At 43.5% G+C, this 26,697-nt stretch overlaps 1 protein-coding gene across 1 annotated transcript in view; it reads right to left on the bottom strand.

Annotated features, from left to right (window-relative positions):
• Positions 1-26,697, bottom strand: part of LOC138969203 (uncharacterized) — a 113,373-nt gene that overhangs the window by 27,016 nt on the left and 59,660 nt on the right. Inside the window, exon 6 of the mRNA XM_070341937.1 lies at positions 10,011-10,237. Coding sequence (XP_070198038.1) covers positions 10,011-10,237 — 227 coding nt within the window. The remainder of the gene's footprint in view (positions 1-10,010; positions 10,238-26,697) is intronic.

Below are 26,697 nucleotides of genomic sequence, written 5' to 3'. Positions count from 1 at the left end.
ATCTGTATATCTATCAAATGTGACTGGTGTGCGCAGAAAAAAGGCAAACAATTTAAAGACAAAAAATAAAATAATAAAAAGAGAAGAAAAAAAGGAAAATTATTTATTTTAAACATGACAATGACAAATCTTTATTTGTCTTTATCTCAATCTTTAAAACATGATGATAAGAGCTGTGTCTAAGCTATTCCTAAAATCCAAATCGCCATTTCGAAGTTCACACATTCAAGCTGGACAGACATTCTCTTTTCAAGAAGCTCTTTCTACCTTTATTCCCTTGACAATTAAATACTGTATAACTCAACCTCCCTTTAATCAAGCACCAATTATGCCGTTTTGGTACAGTACGTGTTACCTGTAATGTGATGCCCCTCCAATGAGACGTCAAAGAAAGGGCAACTAAAAATAAAATATAAAATAAAAAAATAAAAATAATAAAGGACACCGTCTGTTTGTCCTCTGTCTATTATCTTATACCTGTAATAAAAGGTCACCTGCTATGGGGGACACTTATTGCTGGTCCCACGGGTGTCCTTTCATACGAACAATTCTACTACTATACAAATGTTTTCCTTGCATCCAAAGGTCGACATGGTTTCGTCAAGGGCTCACTTCGTTAGGTTAACGATATAGTGTCAGGGATGGCCAAATCTCAAACTTTTAACTCGCCAGTCTGGCGAGGAACTTCAAGAAAGTCACTAGCCCGCCAGAAATGTAACAAATTATGAGTGTTAGATTTCTTTACACAATTAAAACAGCGGTGACACGCACATGAGCCTCGTTTTTTGTTTCACCAGAACATGGCGATAATTTTGCAGACGACAGAAGTTCCTGCATCTGCAGTGTTTATATGGCTTTAAAACTCGATAGTACAACCAAATGTTATGCAATTGACCAGAATTTGAACTGGCCAGCCAGGCGGTTTCTACTAGCCCGGCGGATTTTTTACTCGCCCCTGGCGATCGGGCGGACGATGTGGTCATCCCTGAGTGTCTACGACGCTATTATTTACACGTTTTGAGGTGAATTTGGTCTCCAAGGAATTTGGTCTCCATAACTTGATATGCATCCGCAATGGTTTTACTACGAAATGCTTCTTTGAAAAACGTTATGAAATAGGCCTAACTGATTATAACAATTGGCAGAATCAGATAATTTACCTCAACTTCACAATATTTACTTGTGTGAGCTTGTGACCGAGCGACAGTTACGGTACACATGTACTTTTGCGCATCCGTGAACTCGTGAACTCGTGGTACCTTTGTGCTATCGAGGATTCAAACCTGTACTATCGGGGATCCACTAAGGTTTCCGAGACTGTGTTTTGTCTGTATTGAAATGGTCTGGCGGAAGAGCCGATCCTTTAATTTGCATAGGTAAAATGATTGCTTTTCGGTACCCGACACCCCTCTGAGTTGAATTTGTTTTAACCTTGTGACGTAGGCACGCGGGATGTTGTGGGTTGGGGCATTTACTTTTCGCTGGTGCTTCGAACAGAACAGACGTGTCCAGTGAGCGGTCGCGTGGCAGGTTTGCTACGAGCAGAAATGGAACAGTAATGTGGTATGTTATTCATATGCTATTTTTATATAATGGGTAAAACAGCGTTAAAGTATGCGGGTTGTGACCTGCTTTGGGAGGATTTATTTGAATGTTCAAGTAGATTGTTTTGTGAGTTGAATGTTCGGGAACACTTTTGTTTATTGAATGTTTTTGAAAACCGTTTGAGTGTTTGAGAGAACTGTATTGTAGGCATGTTATTTGAAAGGGATGATGTGTTTTGTTGTTGTTAAAGGATTTGGTTTGTGGTGGTTGAAATTGTTGAGTTGTTTATGTATGCTTATGACGTGCATTCTGTGATTTACAGAATGGCGGAATGTGCGACGGGGTTTCGTTAGAGGGGTTCAGTTAGATTTCAGTTGGATTTTAGTAGACGGGGTTCAGTAGACGGGGTTTCAGTTAGGTTCAGTAGACGGGGTTTCAGTTAGGTTCAGGAGACGAGGTTTTAATTAGGTTTTGTTAGATTGTGTGTTTTTTTTGGATTGTTTTTAGTTTTTTTAAGACTTCGTTTGTTTAGATTAGAGTTTCATTGGGTCTTTTGATTTTTTTAGACTATAGTTCTAGAGTGAGGATCTGGAGTATAGTTCTGGAGTATAGTTCTAGAGTGAGGATCTAGAGTATAGTTTTGGAGTATAGTTCTAGAGTGAGGATTTAGAGTATTGTTTTGGTTTGTTTTAGTTTTAGAGAGTAGAACACATTGGAAGTTTTGTATTGAAGGTAAACCCCTGTTTTCCCACACATTTCCCCTCACCATCATATGGAAATAAAAGAACTTCGTTTAGCACCCAACCTGTTCAGTATTGGCATGGGGCCAAGCGGAGGGATGGTCCTATCCCGTGTAGCACCCAGCCTGTCCAGTGTTGGCATGGGGCCAAGCGGAGGGATGGTCCTATCCCGTGTAGCACCCAGCCTGTCCAGTGTTGGCATGGGGCCAAGCGGAGGGATGGTCCTATCCATATTAACACCCTGGCCAGATCTGATATGGTCCACCCCCCGCGGGTTAGGGGGAAGAATTTACCCGATGCTCCCCAGCATGTCGTAAGAGGCGACTAACGGATTCTGTTTCTCCTTTTACCCCTGTTAAGTGTTTCTTGTATAGAATATAGTCAATGTTTGTAACGATTTTAGTCAAGCAGTATGTAAGAAATGTTAAGTCCTTTGTACTGGAAACTTGCATTCTCCCAGTAAGGTCATATATTGTACTACGTTGCAAGCCCCTGGAGCAATTTTTTTATTAGTGCTTTTGTGAACAAGAAACAATTAACAAGTGGCTCTATCCCATCCCCCCCCCCCCCCCTTTCCCCGTCGCGATATAACCTTCGTGGTTGAAAATGACGTTAAGACACCAAATAAAGAAAAGAAAGATGAGATGGTTCGGGGGCCCGGTAGCTCAGTTGGTAGAGCACTGGACTTGTGATCGGAAGGTCGCTGGTTCGAATTCGGGCCGGGACGGACACGGGACAATTTATGTGCAGACCTAGAGACGGTATCCATCTCCCACCCCCGTGTCACCACAGTGGCACGTAAAAGACCGCGGTCATTCTGCCATAAGTGCTGATACCACCAAAACACGTCAAAAGCCGAGAGGGCGTAAAACTCGAATCATTTTACCCATAGCTTGTCCTCAAGAGGCGAAATATTTAGCCTGTAGGACGTTTTCTCTTTCCTCTCTTTCGAGATGGTCAAAAGCCGAACGCGAGAAGATTTTATATGACAGCCGGAGACCCATTTAATAAATCTCGATGGTTCAAGGGGCTTTAAATGTTCTTCATGGCTCTCCATTATCTATGGCTTCAGAGGCGACCAGCGGTTTAAACATTTAACTCCTTATCTACATCTCATCCTATCAAGGGAAGTACGCCACGCAGATAGCATAATCCAATCAAACACTTTCGTCACGCGTTTTACACCAAAACAGGATCATCCGATCAAAAACTTAATCAATGTATACCCTAATCTTTGTCATCGCGACAGAATAATCCAAACCAAAAAAAAATTCACGTATGCCCTAATTCTGGTCACCCAAACGGGATAATCCAATCAAACATCGAAATCCACGCGTACTGTGACTTTCCATTGAAACGGGATAATCCAATCAGAAACCTAAGCCACGTGCGGCTTAATTTCTCAATCTGGGCTCAGACAGAGAGAGTATGGTCGGCCGTCCCTGTCGAGATCTATAGCAATTTTATCCATCGCACCCGTGTGCCTTCTTCAGGGTGATCAGGGGAAGGAGAACCGGCTTCCAGCACACGCAATCGACCCTGCTGATAGCACCAGAGTCAGTGTCAATGAGCGATCCTCCGTGTGATGTGTCTCTCGGCTAGGTCCCTGGTTGGGGGACGTTGTAGGTATTTGAATTATACTCGAACATTGTGTTGACGTTTGTGTTGACGTTCGTGTGTGTGTGTGGGGGGGGAGTGGTTATGGTAGGTTGGGGGGTCTGGGTGGGGAGTGTGTGTGTGTTTGTGTGTGTGTGTGTGTGTGTGAATCAGAATCAGAATCAGAATCAGAATCAGAATCAGAATTTATTGTCATTAAAGCACATAGCCTATTGACACATTCAAGATACATAAGTACAGGAAAAAATAGCAATATAACATAACATACATGTAATACAAAACCAAGTGGAACAGGGTGAACAAAGAGGACCTGAAGATGAGCATAGGTTATTGAGGACAGTCGGAAGACGCATTGCATCTGCGTAGTTGAAAACAATCGTACACATATTTTGCCAATTGCCTTTGGATGTCGCTGTCAGTGAACAGAGAACTGACTCTTATTTCATCACTGCCGGTGGAAGTATTCGGTAATAACTGTTGCCTGAGATGAGCATACATTGTACATGAATCAAGGAAGTGAAGTTCATCCTCCACCACTCCACAGTTTCTGCATAGTCTTTCCTCCCTTGGTGTTCCCGTGTATCTGCCCTTTTCGATTTCTAAGTCATGGGCACTTATACGTAGTTTGCTCATAGCCTGTCTGTGTTCTTGTGTTAGCAAAAGATAGGGTTGTAGAGAGTAGTCGTGTGACACTCTCTTGTAAAACTGTAGTTTAGAGGAGTTTCCTTCTTTTTTTGTCCTCCAGAGCCTGACAAATTGAGTTTCTACATGTTTTGTTAGCGCGTGTTTCAGTCTTGCCGGGTGTATTGTGCTTTGGTTTTGCCACACGTGTTTGAAGCCTGAGGAAGTCAGGAACTCGCGTACAAATAAGAGCCATTTATTTTCCTCTTTATGTTCTTGTGAGAGAAGGCTTGAGTAAGTTTGCCTAAGAAGCCCATGTTGGTCAGATTCCATGATGTGTAACCAAAATGATATGATCTGTCCCAATATTTTTGTGCTGATCGGAAATCTGCCCAATTCAGCCAGTACTGGGAAATTCATTGCTTTTCTGTGTACTCCTAAAAGTTGCTTGCAGAATTTCATGTGTACGTTTTCATGCGGAAGGACAGTCGTTATACATTTTTCAAGGAGATTATTCTCAAGGTTCTGCGTGTCCTTTAAGTTTATATCTTTGCAGTAAGGGAGCCAAATTTCAGAGCCAAAGGTCAGAATAGGTGCAACTAATGTATCAAAGAGTTTCGCCATTACTGGGACACTTATGTTCTTTGTTCGTACTGCTCGTTTGAGCGAGTGCAGAGCTTTGCTCCCTTGTCGGGAGAGATGGTTCTGTGCCATTTTCATGTCTCCGCGTTTATTGAATATGATGCCGAGATATTTGTAGTTGTCTGTAGTATTGATTATGGCATGTGTGTGTGTGTGTGTGTGTGTGTGTATGTGTGTATGTGTGTGTGTGTGTATGTGTGTGTGCGTGAGTCTGCCTGTCTGTCTGTCTGTCTGTCTGTCTGTCTGTCTGTAAGAGAGAACGAGAGAGACAGGGAGTGATATTTAAAACAGCACGGAGTTTATTACATTCGTGCTACGAAGCAAAAGTAAAATGCATTCACAAAATCTCCAAATTCTTACACCGGAAATTACAGATATAAAGACAGATATGAATAACCAAGAAAAAATCGTGAAGCTCACTGCAATTTTAAGAAAATGAGGGGGAAACAAGAATGAGGTAGTAATTAAATCACATGAGCTGTGAAAAAACGGAGAAATTATTAAAAACCAAAAAGCAAAACAATTCAGATGGAATCAATAAAACACTAGAGTAATACTATGTTTTTACAAAGAATATTGACACATCCCCATGCGTCACAAACCAGCTGGTTTTTTATCTAATTTTTTTTTTTTAAGATATTCAAAGCCCTGGTTGGAAAAATAACCATGCGGTGTTATTGGGTGATAAGAATCCATAAGTACAGCCGTTCTATCCACTGCATGAACCATTCCACCATCATGAAAATAGACGCATGCATCAGTTATAATCGATGACCGGTAACCTTGTCTTTCATCTGTTCGTCGCTGAGCTGATCCTTGTTATTCTCTCTCTCTCTCTCTCTCTCTCTCTCTCTCTCTCTCTCTCTCTCTCTCTCTCTCTCTCTCTCTCTCTCTCTCTCTTTCTCTCCCTCCCTCCCTTCCTCCCTCCCTCCCTCCCTCTCTCTCTCTCTCTCTCTCTCTCTCTCTCTCTCTCTCTCTCTCTCGCTCTCGCTTTCTCTCCTCCCTTTTTCTTCCCCCTCTCTCTCTCTCTCTTTCTCTCTCTCTCTCTCTCTGTCTCTCTCTCTCTCTCTTTCTCTCTCTCTCTCTCTCTCTCTCTCTCTCTCTCTCTCGCTCTCTCTTTCTCTCCTCCCTCTTTCGGTTCGGGGAGAGAGTGAGAGAGAGAGAGAGAGAGAGAGAGAGAGAGAGAGAGAGAGAGAGAGAGAGAGAGTTTGTGCCGTGGGACAATAGAGCATGATTAAAAGCCGATAATGTATGTTAGCACTGTAAACTTGTTTGTCGTTGCACCTACCCATATTGTTAATTCATGCGCTGGATATGTCTTTAGGTTTAAGAGAGAGAGAGAGAGAGAGAGTGAGAGAGAGTGAGAGCGTGCGTGCATTCGTGTGTGTATATGTTAGAGAGAAAGAGATAAAACCGGTTGATTGTCCATAAATACAAACACACGGCATGTATTACTGACCCCCCCTCCCCACACCCCGTTGAAATGAACCTTGTGTGTTTAATCAATAAAATGTCTTACGTCTCTCTCTCTCTCTCTCTCTCTCTCTCTCTCCCTCTCTCTCTCTCTCTCTCTCTCTCTCTCTCTCTCTCTCTCTCTCTCTCTCTCTCTCTCTCTCTCTCTCTCTCTCTCTCTCTCTTTTATTCATAAATATTCTGTATATATAATTTCCTCTGGAATGACATCCAAAATGCAATAGCGTGTTCCTTGAATGATGCTGAGTACATTTCAATGTTCAACATCTGGGCCAGCATTGATTTCATACATCAAATACTGGTGGAGACTTCAGTCGATGACTAACAGCAGATGTCTACTGTCTGCAAATAGCCAACCCACGCCGGCGTAAAAATTGCTAAAACTAATGAACACGGTGGCTGCAGTACGTGTTTCGTCCTTATCGCTGGTTATTACAAAAAGCACCATGACCTGTGTAAGAAGGCCATTTAAAATCGTGGACTTTTCACGGTAACAAACACAAGCAGGAGGGTAATTTACATGGCTTAATTATGTGATTGTTCATTGGCCGGACCTCGTGGGAGTTTAGTCCCCTAGATGTTAGAAAAGTCAAAAGAGTAGATCCCCTTATGATATGTTTTGCAAAACGAGGTGGTTGATGTTGTTATCGTCGTCGTTGTTGTTGTTGATGTTGATGTTGTTTTTGTTGTTGTTGATGTTGTTTATGTTGTTAGTGTTGTTGTTGTTTGTGTTGTTGTTGTTGTCGTCGATGTTGTTTGTTTGTTTTGTTGTGTTTATCTTAAAGTGTTACAACAACAACAAAAGTTCTGGAATCCGAAGGGAAAAAAGAGAGTTTTTCGGGGAACCGAACACTTTTTGGGGGGTCATAGTTTAAGCCTTGCATCATTTTTGGTGCTAGTAAGCCTCCATACCCAGCACTAATATAGCAGAGTTACCCCTCAGTGACGAGAAGAGGTTTGTGGGACGTGATGCACGAGCACTGACCAGGAAGCAATACTGGGGAAGGGTTCAGGGAGGGTAGCCAGAGCGTGCTCCTCTACTTAGCGGAGGCTGAGCTTGTGGCGGAGGTGTGGGGATCGTTAATTTTCCATTTTCTTAATTCTCCTGTCTCGTCGCGCCATCCATCCTCCTAGACTAAGGGAGGGAGGAGGGGGGAGGTTAGAGTGGTGTGGAGAGGTTAACGCCCCACCCACCCTCACCCCGTTTCTGTCTCCGACCAAAAAACCCGCACCCCCCAAAAAAAAATCAATTTGAAAGGGTCTTTTTTTCTTATGTTTGTGTGTGTGTGTGTGTGCACATACACCGTTCTTCACGCCAAGACTGGAGAGCATTGATATATTTTAGATACAGAGGAAGATTTTGAAGAGGGAGAGAGAAGGGAAGAGAAAGAAAAAGAGAGATGGGTAAATGGGTGGGGGGGGGGGGGGGGGGGAGGAGGCAGAGAATAGACCGTGGGCATGTTGAGTTTGTGGATGATCATCTGGATGATCTGCCAAAGATGTGTCTTTTAGACGCTGAGACCAAGGCCCATGCCAGATGCGTGCATATAACGAACGACAACATTGACTGTCCTCGTGTCCCGTTAGTCCTTACAAGAGATCGGGTTCGGCCCAAACGTACGGCTGTATTCTGACTGCCGACCATCTATACCATATGACTGCCGACCATCTATACCATATGACTGCCGACCATCTATACCATATGACTGCTGACCATCTATACCATATGACTGCTGACCATCTATACCATATGACTGCTGACCATCTATACCATATGACTGCCGACCATCTATACCATATGACTGCCGACCATCTATACCATATGACTGCCGACCATCTATACCACGATTGCTAACTGGATTTGTTTCCGTTACTCTTTGTATGCAAGAAAAAGAACGTCCCGACATAAAACATCAAAATGAATGATTTCCCTACGTGAGCAGAAACACACACACACACACACACTTACACACACACACACACATACACACACACACACACACACACACACACACACACACACACACACACACACACATGACCGGAGCCCAACAAAGTAGTTCCTGAATCTCCACCACACACAGTAATTGCTGGTCACTTTTCGACTGACCCCTGAAAGCAGGGGAGGATACAGTGATCGGAACACAATCTCCCGGCAACGCTTTTGGTGGCTATCTGCCTCCCCCCAGGGACAAGCCGCCGCTTAGCCATCCCGGGCGACGTGTTAGTGAAGAGATTAATCAAGTTAACCCCACGCTGGCCCGGGACCTCGAGATGGGATGAGTTTCGTCGGTGAATAACACGCGATACTGACGGAGACCTAATCCATTTTGGCAATGCCACCTTTCCGGAGATTTACGCAGAGGGGGGATGGTCCAGTGTTGTCTATACCTTTCTGTAGCAGAAGACGTGCCAGATTGTATTTTTATAGCTATTAGCCGAGTGGTGGGGTTTTGTTTTCTCCAGGGGATTGATTAGGAAAGGTATCACGAAAGGGAATCAGGATGTATTCTGATCGTTCATGGCATTATGAGCCCAAGGTAATCTGGAATCCCGGATACTCATGTAACTCTAAATACACACCTGGCTACTGAACTTCTGAGAAAACAAGAGCGCTGTTTTGCTCAAGAGAGACACTAGAAAGACTAAGCATTAAAAAAAAACAGCTACAATTGGGTATCAATTAGTTATTAACGATAATTTCTATGGTTAAACCATGTGAACTAGTACCTGTGGAATCTTTCTTGATGATAAAACTACAATAATGATTGCTCAGATAAATATTTTAATTTGTGTTAAACTCAGTTAAGCTTATCCCCAAGGGACTGATAACTCACAAGCTTTTTTTTTCAAGAGATTGATGCAAACACATGTGTTGTGTTCCTCCCAATGTAAAGGAACTTGAACACCATTACGTATGGCTTTCAAATTGAGTAGGAGCGTGCATTCACTTAGGCACATACCAAAACTCAAAAGCCTGGCAGCTTTGCCTGTGCAGGGGTGTTTTTTGTTTGATTGTTTGTTTGTTCTTTGCTGAATAAATTTCATTTGCAAAGGCTTACCAGAAAAATCTGAATGACGACGCGCACCTTCTTTTATAGAGGGATTGTTTTGGCTGAATGAATTTTATTTTCAAAGGATCACCAAAAAGGCCTGAATGACGACGTGCTCCTTTTCTTATAGTGATTTGTTTTCGGGGGGGGGGGGGGAGGGGGGGTCTTTTGGGGGATTTTGAAGAATCAATTTCATTTTGAAATGCTTACTAGAAAGGTTTGAATGACGCCGTTCTCCTTCTTATATAGTGAGTTGTTTTTCTGTTTTGTTTTGTTTTAATTGTTTTTCGATGAATACATTCAATTTTCAAAGACTTACGAGGAAGGTCTGAATGACGACCCGCTCCTTCTTGGGCCCACAGACGTGGTTCCTGCCGCAGCAGCCACTGTCGTTGCGACACCGATGGATGACGGTGCACTCGGGGTAGAACTGGCGGTTCTGCTTCTTAGGGTCCTCGATGTAGACCACCTGGGGCTGCGGGTCTTTGCACACTGCCTGTGAGTTGCTCTCCATGCTGGCGATGTGGTACGCTGCCTCTTCCAGCTCTGCACGTGAGACACGGTAATAATATAATAATAATAATAATGCATAATATTTATAAAGCGCATGGAGTATCCAGGGTGTAACTCTGTTCAAAGCGCTGTACAATCATTGGAAGAAAATACAACAACAACATAACATTCAAGAGTGTTGATAGCGTGGAATTGTTTGTAGAGAGTTCTGGTTATTGAAAGTTTGTGTGGTGTGCAGTATGAGGTTTAAGACAAAACGCTATCTCTGTGTCTGTCTGTCTGTCTGTCTGTCTGTCTGTCGTTGAGCTGATCCTTGTTATTCTCCCTCTCTCACTCTCTCTCTCTCTCACTCTCTCTCTCTCTCTCTCTCTCTCTCTCTCTCTCTCTCGCTCTCTCTCTCTCTCTCTCTCTCTCTCTCTCTCTCTCTCTCACTCTTCCCCTTTCCACCTTTTTTATACGACTCTCTCTCTCTCTCTCTCTCTCTCTCTCTCTCTCTCTCTCTCTCTCTCTCTCTCTCTCTCTCTCTCTCTCTCTCTCTCTCTCTCTCTCTCTCTCTCTCTCTCTCTCTCTCTCTCTCTTGAATAATTTCTCGGAATCTTCGACAAGGTTTTCTAAGTTTTTCGTTTTTGTTCGAGATCCCCAACTCCCTCATCCCTGTCCTAGTCCCACTGTTCCCCTTGCAATGGGCCGACGCAATAAGCAATAACTCATTCGTTCGTCCGTTCGTTCTCTCTCTCTCTCTCTCTCTCTCTCTCTCTCTCTCTCTCTCTCTCTCTCTCTCTCTCTCTCTCTCTCTCTCGTCTCTCTCGCAGCTCGCTCTCGGAGCCGATAAAAGGGGGTCCTTAACGTCCTCGCAGGAAATGTTCCTTTTATATGTATGCATCTCTCCTAAATCACACAGGCACGCAACCATTTTAATGCCTCCTCAGACTATTACGCCATGCACCGGTAGTCATGTTCGGGTCATATATATATATATATATATATATCACAACCTGTACATCCTTTCTGCCAAACCTGCACCTACTTTTTTTCGACCGACACAAATCTCTCAACAATCAGGATTCTCTCCGGGGATGCTACTTTTATCCCGAGAGAGAGCAACGAATCGACCTTGTCTAACGGCCAGCCAGCAAAACGCAGACAGCAAGTAATGTTTCGCGCTTGATCAATAACGTAAGTACATGAAATCACCCTTTGTGGCACAGACACGTCGGCAAGATTTGACGTCATGAAGACTGACGTTTTGACGTCAGCAAGACCCGAAGCGGGTGCTGTGACGTGTCAGAAAAAGTTTAACGAAACTAGTGAATTGTGTATGATTAATATTACATGTAGAAGGACAACTGGGCTAGAGTTCGCGGGTGAGTCGACGACTTTTAAAGTCAGTAACATGTAGACTTGTAAGCTGTGTGCTCGTTTCGAGACACCTTTTTTTTATATTTAGTCAAGTTTTGACTAAATATTTTAACATCGAGGGGGAATCGAAACGAGGGTCGTGGTGTATGTGCGTCTGTCTGTCTGTGTGTGTGTGTGTGTGTAGAGCGATTCAGACTAAACTACTGGACCGATCTTTATGAAATTTGACATGAGAGTTCCTGGGTATGAAATCCCCGAACGTTTTTTTCATTTTTTTGATAAATGTCTTTGATGACGTCATATCCGGCTTTTCGTGAAAGTTGAGGCGGCACTGTCACGCCCTCATTTTTCAACCAAATTGGTTGAAATTTTGGTCAAGTACTCTTCGACGAAGCCCGGGGTTCGGTATTGCATTTCAGCTTGGTGGCTTAAAAATTAATTAATGACTTTGGTCATTAAAAATCTGAAAATTGTAAAAAAAAATAAAAATTTATAAAACGATCCAAATTTACGTTTATCTTATTCTCCATCATTTGCTGATTCCAAAAACATATAAATATGTTATATTCGGATTAAAAACAAGCTCTGAAAATTAAATATATAAAAATTATTATCAAAATTTTTTTTTCGAAATCAATTTAAAAACACTTTCATCTTATTCCTTGTCGGTTCCTGATTCCAAAAATATATAGATATGATATGTTTGCATTAAAAACACGCTCAGAAAGTTAAAACGAAGAGAGGTACAGAAAAGCGTGCTATCCTTCTCAGCGCAACGAATACCCCGCTCTTCTTGTCAATTCCACGTGCACTGCCTTTGCCACGGGCGGTGGAGTGACGATGCTACGAGTATACGGTCTTGCTGCGTTGCGTTGCGTTCAGTTTCATTCTGTGAGTTCGACAGCTACTTGACTAAATATTGTATTTTCGCCTTACGCGACTTGTTATATTTAGTCAAGTTTTGACTAAATATTTTAACATCGAGGGGGAATCGAAACGAGGGTCGTGGTGTATGTGCGTGTGTGTGTGTGTCTGTGTGTCTGTGTGTGTGTGTGTGTGTGTGTAGAGCGATTCAGACTAAACTACTGGACCGATCTTTATGAAATTTGACATGAGAGTTCCTGGGTATGAAATCCCCGAAAGTTTTTTTCATTTTTTTGATAAATGTCTTTGATGACGTCATATCCGGCTTTTCGTGAAAGTTGAGGCGGCACTGTCACGCCCTCATTTTTCAACCTAATTGGTTGAAATTTTGGTCAAGTAATCTTCGACGAAGCCCGGACTTCGGTATTGCATTTCAGCTTGGTGGCTTAAAAATTAATTAATGACTTTGGTCATTAAAAATCTGAAAATTGTAAAAAAAAATAAAAATTTATAAAACGATCCAAATTTACGTTTATCTTATTCTCCATCATTTGCTGATTCCAAAAACATATAAATATGTTATATTCGGATTAAAAACAAGCTTTGAAAATTAAATATATAAAAATTATTATCAAAATTAAATTGTCCAAATCAATTTAAAAACACGTTCATCTTATTCCTTGTCGGTTCCTGATTCCAAAAACATATAGATATGATATGTTTGGATTAAAAACACGCTCAGAAAGTTAAAACAAAGAGAGGTACAGAAAAGCGTGCTATCCTTCTTAGCGCAACTACTACCCCGCTCTTCTTGTCAATTTCACTGCCTTTGCCATGAGCGGTGGACTGACGATGCTACGAGTATACGGTCTTGCTGAAAAATGGCAGCTACTTGACTAAATATTGTATTTTCGCCTTACGCGACTTGTTTCTTTTTCATTTTGATATCTCCCCTCCTAGATCCTCCCTCTTGCGTGTGCATCATATATATGTCGGAAGGGGGGGTGCGTGCGTCCGTGCGTACGAGAGATATAGATTGAGAGAGAGTTTTTTGTGCTTTTTATTTTTCAGCTTTTTCTCTCATCCGCCTTAGAGTCATTTTTGTGACATTTTTTTAATTGCCAATACAGATTGGCAATACAAAAAAAAGTCACTCTCATAGCACTATCCTGCGATGTAGAATGGGCCAACTGAAATTGAAAAGCAAAAATGCAGTACTTTTCATTTCCACTGCAAATCGATTTTGGTTAGGACAATATAATTTCCACCCAAACATTTTTTTGTGACTGGAGATTGACACAAAAATGAAAATAATGCACCTGCGCATATGAACAGGCATTGCGTGCCAGATTCTTCAGCCCTGCAAAAAGGACATTACGATAAAAGTGCACCAGCTAAAATGAAACCTAGAGGAAATGATGAACGAGTTGTATACACGTGCATGTACATGTCATTGGAAAATATGACTCGGAAAGTAATCTGCAATCTGATCTCATATATATCTACACTAGAATGAATACCCGCTTCGCCGGGTAGCCGGCTTCGCCGGGAAGAAGTACTTAGAGCCGTACGCCGAACTATGGACCCGCCAAGCTTAGGTCCCTCCCAGATTCGTGGAATGGGAACAGCACGAAAATGATTCAGTGGCCATAATGCCATTCCTGACCATATCGAGTCCCATCCTTGTCGACGAATGTAACCGTGTTAATCACCTTTGGAGGCGAACTCCACTCAAACAGGACTGAGCAAGTTATGGCTTCTCAAAGGAAGGCCAGTACATAAAATTACGTTAAAATTAATATTAAAAGTCCTACGGTTTTGAGCCATTAAGGACTTGAGTGTTTGTCCGCTTTCAAACATAAAATTACACAAAAGCCGCCAGACCACATCACAAACAGAACTGAAGAATGCACAGGTGTTGCTTACATAGAGACACACACACTCACACACACACACACACAAACACAGAGAAGCCGTATCTATAGAGAGATAGATGACAGTGTATTTTTCGCGTGGCTATAAATTGATTCGACCTTTGCACTTTTACAGTGAGGATAATTTACGGGTCCAATTTACGTTCTGTACACTGCGTTGACCTTCTAAAAATAGGTAACAGTAACAGAACGCCGGGAATATCCGAAGACGCTCAGCGCAGTGGACAGCGCAGTGTAGTAACTTAGAACTGAACGGGAAAGCCACACGAAGGAAGGGAGATAAACGCCAAACACTGGAGAAGATAAGGAAGAGTTACTTATAATGGTGAAATGAACACAAAAACGAAAATGAGTTCAGCGCTGCGCGCTGAGAGCACGTGTTGAAATATCTCATCGATGATATTGTGTCCGGGGTGTAGCTGAATACGGTGTCCAAATTTGAAAAAGATCCACCGAGAACTTTGGCGTTGTGATGTGGTGTAGCGGCTATGGTGTGTCGGTATGGGGGCCCGAGTAAGCTGAGGTGGAACCAAAATAGCTGAGGTGGAACCAAAATCGGTTCCGCGCTGCGCGCTGAGAGCACGTGTTGAAATATCGACCAGGTTGTGTCGTGTCCCGGGTCTACTTGAATATGCCCACCAAATTTGAAGCAGATCCATCGAGAACTTTGGCCGTGCATCGCGCACAGACACACAGACACACAGATACACAGACAGACACACAGACACTAGTCGTATATATATATAGAAGCTTCTTCAACACAACATGGCAAAGACGCATGTATTCACATGTCTGCTGGATCTTCCTTTCTTTCAGATGGGAATCCTGCCCCAATATGTTACGGTAAAAGACCCTGTACATGACGAATGGTTGTACGATGTGCGTTTAGCTTTTGCGTATCGACCGCTCTAGACAACCAGGGCTAACTCAATGACCCCCCCCCCCCCCCCCCCCCCCCCCCAAAAAAAAAAAATGTCATCCTTGAGAACGAGATTATATCCAGCTCGCCATACAAGCAATCCTATCGGCGGTTCAATTGATATCTGGGTATTTCAGCGCTGCAATGAAGATCGAGGGTCTGCAGTTTGGGAAGCTAATAACTCCGTTCCACAATGCTTCACGGCAGCGGCATCCATTTCTGCTCCAACGCGTAAATATTCTCCGATCCTAAAGAAAGGCCGTCGTTCCCAATGCTTTGGGGGATCCAAAAGTCTGGCTATTTCCAGACTCTTTTTACAAGAACATGCCATTGGGCGTGTATCTGGAAGCGTGTTAGCTTCGCAGGTTATGCATATTGGTCGGAGGTTATTGCGCACGTGTGGGGAAATATATTGCACTGGGTCTCTATACATGTCCCTGAGCAGGGGTCTATACAGATCTCTGCGGGCTTTACATGAAAATACTTGAGGCCCCCGAGACGGAGAGGAAGTAATGCGGAACCGCATTGAAACTTGGCATAAAACGTTCTTATCGACTCTCAGAAACTGGAAGTACACGCTCTCGTGCTTTTCAAAGCTTCCATCAGGTATCCACTCGCCAAGCCACTACTACCCCCACCCCCCACCTTCCCCTATCACACCCCCCCTTCCCCTATCACCCCCCTCCCCCCGCCCAGCACCATCACGACCCGCTCTTTAGTAGGATTAAAAGAGACGATACGGGGGTGGCGGGAATGGCGGGGTGGGGAAGGGGCAGGAGGTTGCTTGATTGCAAGCACGGTGATCGAACGGCCAAGAAATTGAAGCGACTCCCTTCTACCATTACCTGGGACCCTCAGGGTGTTAAACATAATGTTAAATTAGGCATTGCCGTGTATTTAGCTATTCCTGCAGTATTCCATTAACATGCTACATTCCAATCGTTCAGTGGTAATTACAATGTCAGGTATATCCTGAATCAATCATTTTCTAGTTAATCTGCAAAAGGCAAGAATAGATTCGCGAAAAATTAACGAAGATAGCCGAGACTGGTATTGGGTAGCTATGGTATTGGTAATGACGACGATGGCGATGATGATCACTACGTCATCGATCAAAAGGTGCATAACTGCCATGGCAAAGATAGTGTCAAGCGTGAGTATAGAACTGCGATGATAATAAGACGACAATGGCAAGAACGAAGACGACAATGGCAAGAACGAAGACGAAAATGGCAAGAACGAAGACGACAATAGCGATGACAGTGGCGATGACAACAAAGATGGACAGGAGCAGAAAGATTAGACCGATCCAGGGATGAGAACTCGCACGATTTGGATACACCCGAGGTCCACATTTATGGGCAATGTTATCCCGACTGTGATTAACCATCACGTCTGATAAATAAAATCATCACTACGGGGAATCTCCCTTTTTCGCCACCATATGTGCCGGATGCGACTGTGAAAGAGTGATGTGATAGCGCGGGGCAGTCATTCGCAGAACAGAGTAACTACCCTTCTCCCTTGGGGACCCAGACGGGAAAAAGTCTGTCGGGACAAATCATAGAGGGCGCTGATTGGCCAGTCCCGGTTAACCGGTGCGACGTGACCAAAACTCCTCCCATGATCATTAGGGGGGGTCTGGGCGAACCTGTACTTTTTTCCCATAAACGTTTACTGACTTCACGACATAACACTACTTTGCACACCTATGACCTCACATGTATGATAACCTCCTTCCTTGGTGGAACAGATGTTGGTGGCTTATGTTTTGTGTATCGATACGCTTGCGAGTGTCTGCGTGGTCAAGTCTGTGTATGCAATGCAAGGGGGGGGGGGGGGGGGGGGGGGGGGGGAGGGGGGGCGGTTTAGAGAGGGACAGAGACAGACAGAGAGAAAGACCGACAGAGAGAAGATATTCTCATTCCGTCGGCTCTGAGGGCATGTCTATTGTCTTTTCTTTAGAGAAAATTGGCTGCTTAAATCGAAACTGAGAAGCAATTACAATCGTTACCCACACAAAGCAAAACAAAACCACAACAAAGAAACAAAAACATTGAACACGTGCAACACAGCTGCAGCAACTTGTACGTAAAACATCTCAACCTTTTACATTCAATCCGTCCAACGCGTGCCAGCTCTAATTCGCAACAGCGCTGGAAACAAATTAAACTGGAACCATTTTTCTAGTGCTTGGCAAAGAATTAAGGCTAAAAGCTCTTTGTTTGCGCACACCGCGACGGGTGGGCCTGCACGTGAAGGGCTCGGTGTGGAAAAGCAACACCTCCCTAAACATGGGAGGGAGCTTCCTGAAGGGGAGAAAGATTGCTTCCAGAATCCAGATCGATAGCGGACAAACCCTCGCTTCTTCCGAATTTTTCTTTTTCTTTTTCAGTCATTCCAAACTGCAGAAAGATTTGGGCGCGATGCGGTCTCGGCTTGTCGTGTGCCCAACGTCCACAACTCGATGAAACCGCTGCGCACCAGAAGAGAGGGGAGACAACAGTTGAAATCGTTTCGAAAAAGAGAGGGGAAAGAAAAACACAGGCCGGGGTCTGTTTGCCCCAGTCTTTGCCCACATTTCCCTCGCTAAGAAAACAAATCAGTTACTTCCCCTGAAACGGAGCTCTCGTGGAATGTAGGGCGTGGAAGATGGAGGACAAATTTACAGATATTTTCAATTTCGCCACCTCTCGCTGTCTCGACAGTGTGAGCGTGAAACCCAGTAGTTTCTAACTCATGGAGTTACTGTCAGTAACTCAATAGTTCTCTGTTCGGATACTGCCTTCTCAGCGGGTTTGGCTGTCAAACTGCAGAATTACATGGCCACAAATCCAAGCTTATTGCATTTTCAAGATGTAGCCGCAAAGCTTAAGTTAGACGCGCTGTCCGAGTGAAAAGAAGTGTCCTCCAACTGCTTTTACCGTACAAAATTGTGGGGCTAAAGATCTTTCCGGCTCAGTTGCAAAGCGTAGAATGCTCCAACATTATTACGGTTGCTCAAGTTTCAAGTAGAAACTATTGCACATCATAACTTTACCTGCTGGCGAGAATGGAGATATGCAACTACTGAAATATTGAAGGGGCATGTTTGGAAATATAGAATATGAAAATGCACAGACGTGAACATACGAGCCTATCAAAAAACACACACACACACACACACACACACACACACACACACACACACACACACACACACACACACTGATATTTACCAGGGTAATGCCCTGACGCTAATTGACTGAATCGTTACAAAGTGAAATCAACAGCAGGACCAATGTTCGGTAGTTTTCTGCTGGGAATTTTAAGGGCGGGAACTGTCACTACAAATAGAGATTTCATTTTTACATTTAGTCAAGTTTTGACTAAATGTTTTAACATAGAGGGGGAATCGAGACGAGGGTCGTGGTGTATGTTGTGTGTGTGTGTGTGTGTGTGTGTGTGTGTGTATGTGTGTGTGTGTGTGTGTGTGTGTATGTGTGTGTGTGTCTGTCTGTCTGTGCGTGTGTGTGTGTAGAGCGATTCAGACCAAACTACTGCACCGATCTTTATGAAATTTGACATGAGAGTTCCTGGGAATGATATCCCCGGATTTTTCTTTTTTTCGATAAATACTTTTGATGACGTCATATCCGGCTTTTTGTAAAAGTTGAGGCGGCACTGTCACACCCTCATTTTTCAATCAAATTGATTGACATTTTTGTAAAGCAATCTTCGACGAAGGCCGGACTTCGGTATTGCATTTCAGCTTGGTGGCTTAAAAATTAATTAATGACTTTGGTCATTAAAAATCTGAAAAGTGTAATAATTTTTCTTATATAAAACGATCCAAATTTACGTTCATCTTATTCTACATCATGTCCTGATTCCAAAAACATATAAATATGTTATATTTGGATTAAAAACAAGCCCTGAACATTAAAAATATAAAAATTATGATCAAAATTAAATTTCCGAAATCGATTTAAAAACAACTTCATCTTATTCCTTGTCGGTTCCTGATTCCAAAAACATATAGATATGATATGTTTGGATTAAAAACACGCTCAGAAAGTTAAAACGAAGAGAGGTACAGAAAAGCGTGCTATGCAGCACAGCGAAACCACTACCGCGCTGAACAGGCTCGTCAGTTTCACTCCGTTTTGCACAAGCGGCGGACTACGGTCATTGTGAAAAAAATGCAGTGCGTTCAGTTTCATTCTGTGAGTTCCACAGCTTGATTAAATGTAGTAATTTCGCCTTACGCGACTTGTTCTCATTAGATTTTGGACGATAGAATTCACCAGACACGCCTTTTTCAAAGCGTGCATACAGATGACAGTTACGTGAACTGGAACTGGTAATTATGTCCACCGTGATTTCATATTTTTCTGAAATGTTCTTGACAGCGTAGTAACCATGCACCTAATTGGGATCGACGAGTACTCAGTAGTATGTGTAGCACCCTGGCTGACTAACTAAATCATTTCAGCTGCTTTGCACAGATCTCCACTAAAATGTCCGTACATTTCTTAGTAAAAGTCTCAATGCGTCAGTCCCCCCATGTGGGCAACATCTACGTTTCTTCATTCGATCAAAACATGTTGGCTAAAGAAATATTAAAATTGACATCAAAACATGTGATATGAGATAAAACCTCCTACATATATCCTTTCCGGGAAATGCGTCTTGTGCCTAATTCAACCTGTAAATTAAGATTAGAAGAAGATGGGGTAACCTTCAAGAATGCAGTCTCTGCGCGAAACTTCTTCATAATTATAAGGGAAAAAGAGAAACGAAGGGAAAAAAGAAACGAATAACAGGGGAAAGAAAAGAAATTACACAACGATAATGTCCCATGCACACAAAAAAGTAGAATCCACATATCCGCAACTCTAAGATTGCGCGCCTCTCACAATCAATTATCACTCTTTTGAGATACAGAATACAGAATACAGAATACAGTATTTATTGAGCCAAGTGACATTAAAAAACATTTAAAGCACAAGGAATTTAGCGTAGTGTTGGTAAAATCACGCACACACACACACCCACACACACACTGACACACACACGCCCACACATACACTGACATACACACCAACACACACACGCCCACACTACAGCAGTCACGATCACACCATCACACGCAGGGCAGACATGAGGTAAAACAAATGACAATCATCTATTAAAAGAAAATGTACAAAGAGTGGTCTAAGATGCTGGTGGAGGGGTCTACACAGAATACAATTTTATAATCTAATGCATAATTAGAACTAGCCCATCCCCTCCACCCACCCACTCTTGAATAACTAAAATAATGCAGCTAAAAATAAAAAGTAAAAATCACACATCAAAGTCCCACACACAGCAAGTGCAGGACAACCAACTCATTTCAGTTCTTGACAGGGCTATGAACAATTAAGCCCAATTTCTAACTCTCTCTCTCTCTCTCTCTCTCTCTCTCTCTCTCTCTCTCCCTCCCTCCCTCCCTCCCTCCCTCCCTCCCTCCCCCCCCCCTCCCTCCCTCCCTCCCTCTCTCTCTCTCTCTCTCTCTCTCTCTCTCTCTCTCTCTCTCTCTCTCTCTCACTCCGCGCGCGCTCATCTGTTTGTGCGTGTGCATCTGTCAGCGTACCTCTGTAGGCTATAATATTATATGTGCGTGTGTGTTTTAGTTGTTTTACGCATTTATGAGCGATTGCTCGGGTGATGTTGAGAAGAACAGTATTTTGCTTCATTAATATTTTTAGCACTGACGGCATGCTTTACAGTCGTCACCAGTTTTATTAATATCAAAGTTTCATTTTATTTTTTATTTTTCTTCAAGTGGGACTGCACACTTTATGTGTTAATCCGATGCCGTTTGTAATGCAAGAAATAAAGGAAGGACATGAGGACAAAAAGACTAACCTAATTTCACCCTGACACTGACAGTCAATACACCACAGAAACAGTTCAGCATACAAACTAGGCAAATCCGCATATTCAGTTGAAACAGCAAAGCGCGATGCATCATTGGGGAAACATAAAATTCCAAAACATCTGGCTTAAAACAAAATTCCGTTATCGACCAGCTCTGAAAACGCCATGCATCTTCTTCTGGTGCAGAATTGATTGTTTGTACAATTCGTGGTAGTCTGGTTACAGCGCGCCTTCAAAATGTGTGTTGCACTGTACGTGTTTTTTCTCCCTGATTGTTTCTGTGTCCGTTAATTAAAGACGCTACACGATCCTGGCTGAACACGTTTACATTTTAAACAAAAATCAACTTTGAAAAGCGTCTCATCTCTCATGCTCAACGATTCGGACAATGCACGCACACGCACGCACAAACGCACGCATGGCCCCCACAATTATATTCTTAACCTTCGCCGGTGGTCGTGGGTCCGTGTGGACCCAGAAGGGTGTTTAATTGCAAATATCTCTTAAACTAGTTGGAATTTTTTAATGAGCTTTTAAGAATGCCTCAGGCACCTAAAAAGCTCTTATGTCCTAAAATTTCAGCGAGAAGTAATTAAAACAAAAAGGTCATATTTAGACTACAAACATCGTGGGGCCGTGCGGACCCATGTTTCTCAAAGAAGGAAATGAGAAGCATGGGTCCGCACGGCCCCACGATGACTTCCGTGTGTAGTCGATAACCCGGACGGGCGAAGGTTAAAGGCATATGTACGCGCTCCCGTGTTTACAAAGTGTAGTTTGCCCATAATCGATGTCAAACGCACCATAAGACCATGTAATGACGATATGTCGCCATGCGCGGACCATATACATGCATTACAGCTTGTTTTAGAGTCTCAAAAACTTTGGATGTAAACAAAGACGCGGAGTTATTTCCCTTGCGTCAACTCACTTTCTCATTACTTTATTGTCCCATCGCTGGGAAATTCGGGTCGCTTCCTCCCAGTGGAAAGCTAGCAGCAACGGAGTCGCGCTACCCAGGTGTCTGCGTGTTTAGGTGTATTCAGCCACCTGCACTTATGGCAGAATGACCAGGGTCTTTTACGTGCCATTGTGATGACACGGGGGTGGGACATGGCTTCCGTCTCTGGGTCTGCACATAAAGTTGACCCGTGTCCGTCCCGGCCCGAATTCGAACCTGCGACCTTTCGATCACAAGTCCAGTGCTCTACCAACGCTACCTCTGTTGGCAAATCTATAAATAGGACGATCCAGATCAAAATGAAAATTAACATATCTCAACATTGAAGGGGTCCTAGACCACAATATTTTGCAGGGAACTTAATTTAGCATGTCTCCAGCTGTTGGTAAAGCAATTAGCGTGTATAGTCATCGAGTACATATGGCTTTAAGACAAGAACATCAACAACCAACCGAGCAAACACGCACGCGCTCACGCACACACACAGGGCATAGTTGTAAAGAGCGAGCTCAGATATTGAAGAAAAAACCCACTTCAATTCTTCTTAGATCACGTAAGTGAACAAAACGTTGCAAGAAGCGCATGATACCAATGAGAGGAACACAGAGCCGGACAAATACCACTTGAACAAAATGCGGATGGCTGTTTCCGCACTTGATAATGGTATACGTGAGAACGGCATGAAGGGGAATTTTTTGTTTGTTTGTTTGTTTGCTTAACGCCCAGCCGACCACGAAGGGCCATATCAGGGCGGTGCTGCTTTGACATATAACGTGCGCCACACACAAGACAGAAGTCGCAGCACAGGCTTCATGTCTCACCCAGTCACATTATTCTGACACCGGACCAACCAGTCCTAGCACTAACCCCATAATGCCAGACGCTAGGCGGAGCAGCCACTAGATTGCCAATTTTAAAGTCTTAGGTATGACGACCCACGACCTCCCGATTACGGGGCGGACGCCTTACCACTAGGCCAACCGTGCCGGTCGTGAAGGGGAATCAAAAGACATTAAGCAAGTCAACCACCACAATAACAGTGTAAAGGAGCGTGACATGATGCTGACGACGGCGATGATGAAGACAATTTGGACGACGATGACCTTAAGCAAGTCAACCACCACAATAACAGTGTAAAGGAGCGTGACATGATGCTGACGACGGCGATGATGAAGACAATTTGGACGACGATGATACAGAACGACCAGATTGCAGCTCTAGACAATAAGGTGACCTTGAGCAAGTCAACCACCACAATAACTGTGTAAAGGAGCGTGACATGATGATGACGACGGCGATGATGGAGACAATTTCGACGACGATAATACAGAACGACCAGATTGCAGCTCTAGACAATAAGGTGACCTTGAGCAAGTCAGCCACCACAATAACGGTGTAAAGGAGCGCGCAATGATGATGACGACGACAATTTGACGACGGAGATACAGAACAGATTGCAGAGACGATACGGTGACAGTGAGCAAGTCAATCACCACAATCGCGGTGTAAAGGATACACTGACAGTGACATGATGATGATGGCGACGATAACGAAGACATTTTTAGCGGCGGCGATACAGGAAAATCAGATTGCAGAGACGATATAGCGACCTTCACAGGTCAACCGACACATTTAACGACAGCGTACAAGAGTGACACGTTAAGGTAAAAGCTCCAGACGCGCACGGCATTATGAGACAAGACAAGATAATTTGGTTGACGGCGATAAAGAACGACCAGATTGCAGCTCTAGAAAATATAGTGACCTTGAGCAAGTCAGCCACCACAATAACGGTGTAAGGGAGCGTGCAATGATAATGACAACGACGAAAATAATGAAGACGGCGATCGTTACAGAACAATCAGACTGCAGAGACAATATTGTGACCTTGAGCAAGTCAACCACAACAACAACGTTGTTAATAAGCTTGACATAATGAAGATGATGATGACGACGGCGATAATGAAGACAATTTGGACGCCGGCGATATCGCAAAACAATCAGACATTGCAGAGACAATATAGCGACCTTGGCAGGTCAACCGACAAAACGCCAGCATACGAGAGTGACACGGTAAGGTAAAAGCTCCAGACGCGCACGGCATTGAGAAGAAGACAAGACACATCAAGGCAGAAGACTGCGGCAGGAAAAGGCCCCATCACAAGCATCTTGGCTGGAGGTCTAAACCTAAAGCGGTGTGGATCTCTCACGGTCGCCTAGCTAATCAGCCTCCCGCAGAAACACGGGGTAACTAGACGACAGGAGGAGACAGAGGGACAGTGAAGGCAGCAGGCAGGGATAAAATGGAACCGACAGTCTCATCTGTCTTCACCGCGTGTTCCCGGAAATGTACAAAAGACCAGGCAAAACGGAGACAGCTTGCTTATTTCTGGGCTCTGCTTGCCGCGGGTTAACGTGTGTGTGTGTGTGTGTGTGTGTGCAAAAGACCAGGCAAAACGGAGACAGCTTGCTTCTTTCTGGGCTCTGCTTGCTGCGGGTTAACGTGTGTGTGTGTGTGTGTGTGTGTGTTCCAGAGGTGGATGCGGGGGAGAAGTTTGGTGAGAAGGAAGATGGTGTGTGTGTGGGTGGGTGTGGGAGGGGGAGATGTGTGTGTGTGTGCGCGCGCGTGTGTGTATGTGTGTGTGCGTGCGTGCGTGCGTGCGTGCGTGCGTGCATGCATTCTTGCGTGCGTGCGTCTGTCTGTGTATCTGTCTACAGGTCTCTCTGTCGGTCTATCAGGCTTCTGTCTGGGGGAAAAGGAGTTGAGATGAGGGAGTATCTTGCTTTGCTGTTTGTCAATGAACTGTATGCAATCTTATTCAAAATGAAATGGACTGCAAAATCTGGACAGTACTCGGCCGTTTCAGGCACCCCAACCCCTCTCTTCCGTGCCTGAGCCTTCTCCCATCAACGCCCTATTAACGGGTCAAAACTTTCAGGTTTCCTCCATAGATTATTTTCACACCCAGAAATTGCGCTGTCATTCCATGCAGCTGTCGACACCAGACCCCTCACGGCAGATTTTGCCGTATCGAAAATGAGTCTGTCAGAGCAATTTTGGAAGCTGTCAGCTGAGATCTGGTTTATTGCAGTTGGATGCACAGAAATAATTTTCAAATTCAAGCAAGTTAGTTAACTGGGCCCTGCTCCAATCCCTCATTCTCTCTGCGTTATCATTTTTCTCTCAGTTCTGTCAAAAATGTGACACGAGAGGTCGGTGGGCTAAGGCCTCTCTCCCCTTTCCCTAATTCCTTCTTCTGGCATTCTGAGAAGTCATTTAAAGTTGAAATAGCAAAAATTGAATCAAACGAAAGAGTATGACATTAAAAGTAGTTCTATTTTGAGCGTTACAAAATACAACTGAAAAGAGCTAATTCCAAATCAATCTGGCGGCCAAAGCGCACACACACAACTGCTAATGAGAAAATAAACTTTCAAGCTCGAAATCGAGTCTTTACATATTAAAGGCTGCCATATTCGTAGCGTTCATTAATTAATTAATATTGTTTACATGTGCCAATAATGTTATAAAACTGTAGCTAAGGGGATATATATAATAACGATTGGCTGTAGCTTTCGAACACAGAAAAAATTATTTCAGTATTGCAAAGTGGTGTTGATAGTGTCGAATGTAAACAGAACAGTCTCAAACGCCATCTTTGGTTTACGAAACGTCACGAAGTGACGTCAACGGTCTAAAAATAGCCCAAGTCCTGGAGAACTGTTGCTAAACAATGCAATAAAGAATTAATTATTTCTCGTAATTGGTAAGGACTTCAAACCTAAAACTTTGCAGGAAGCTTAATTTATACATCCCCGCAACGATGGGAAAAGCCCTGGAAGTAATTAAAATAATTAAATAGGACTATGTCAGTCTTTAACTGACACTAATGAAAGGAGAGTGAGACTTTCTGTTTTGCAAGGAGTAAGTTCTCTAAATCAGCTTTGAGCAACTGGCTCATCCCGCTGCGTTTGAAGGACTTATTTGAAGCCGGGATAGGAGAGGGAGGAAGGGATGGGGGACTTTTAGTTGAACTGAACTTCTCGGCATTTTGCGTACACCCGTTATGTTCATCTGATTGTCATAGCTAATAACTATTCGCGTGCCGCTTCTCCAAAGTGGACAGTTTCTGTGTTGCATCAAGCATTTATGTTCTTGATAATACATATTCTGGACAATCTGTCTGTCTGTTTCTCGGGTCTTTTTACTATGTGTAGCATGTCCCCACACTATCAACGACACTTTCGGAAAAGAAAAGGAACATGTATTCGTTAGATTTTTGATATCAAGCCGCTAAAAATGTCCAGGATACAATTAATCAAAAAGTGTATCTGAAGTCAAGAGAATAAAAATAACACAAAGTAACAATAAATCGCTTATAAACTTCACCGTGTCAGACTGTCAGTACATTGAGACAAGTTCAGAACTTGGGGGGTGGGGTTGGGGGTGTGGGTGGGGGTGGGGTTGCTTGGGTAGGGGTGTGCGGAAGAGAGGGCTGAGAGAAAGTAGTATCCAATGGGAACTTGTTCTCTCAGGTATGTGCTAATTTCT

Source organism: Littorina saxatilis, linkage group LG6 (assembly GCF_037325665.1).
Source record: "Littorina saxatilis isolate snail1 linkage group LG6, US_GU_Lsax_2.0, whole genome shotgun sequence".
In the NCBI taxonomy this organism is placed as follows: Eukaryota; Metazoa; Mollusca; class Gastropoda; order Littorinimorpha; family Littorinidae; genus Littorina; species Littorina saxatilis.
This window is presented reverse-complemented; position numbering and strand designations above follow the sequence as displayed.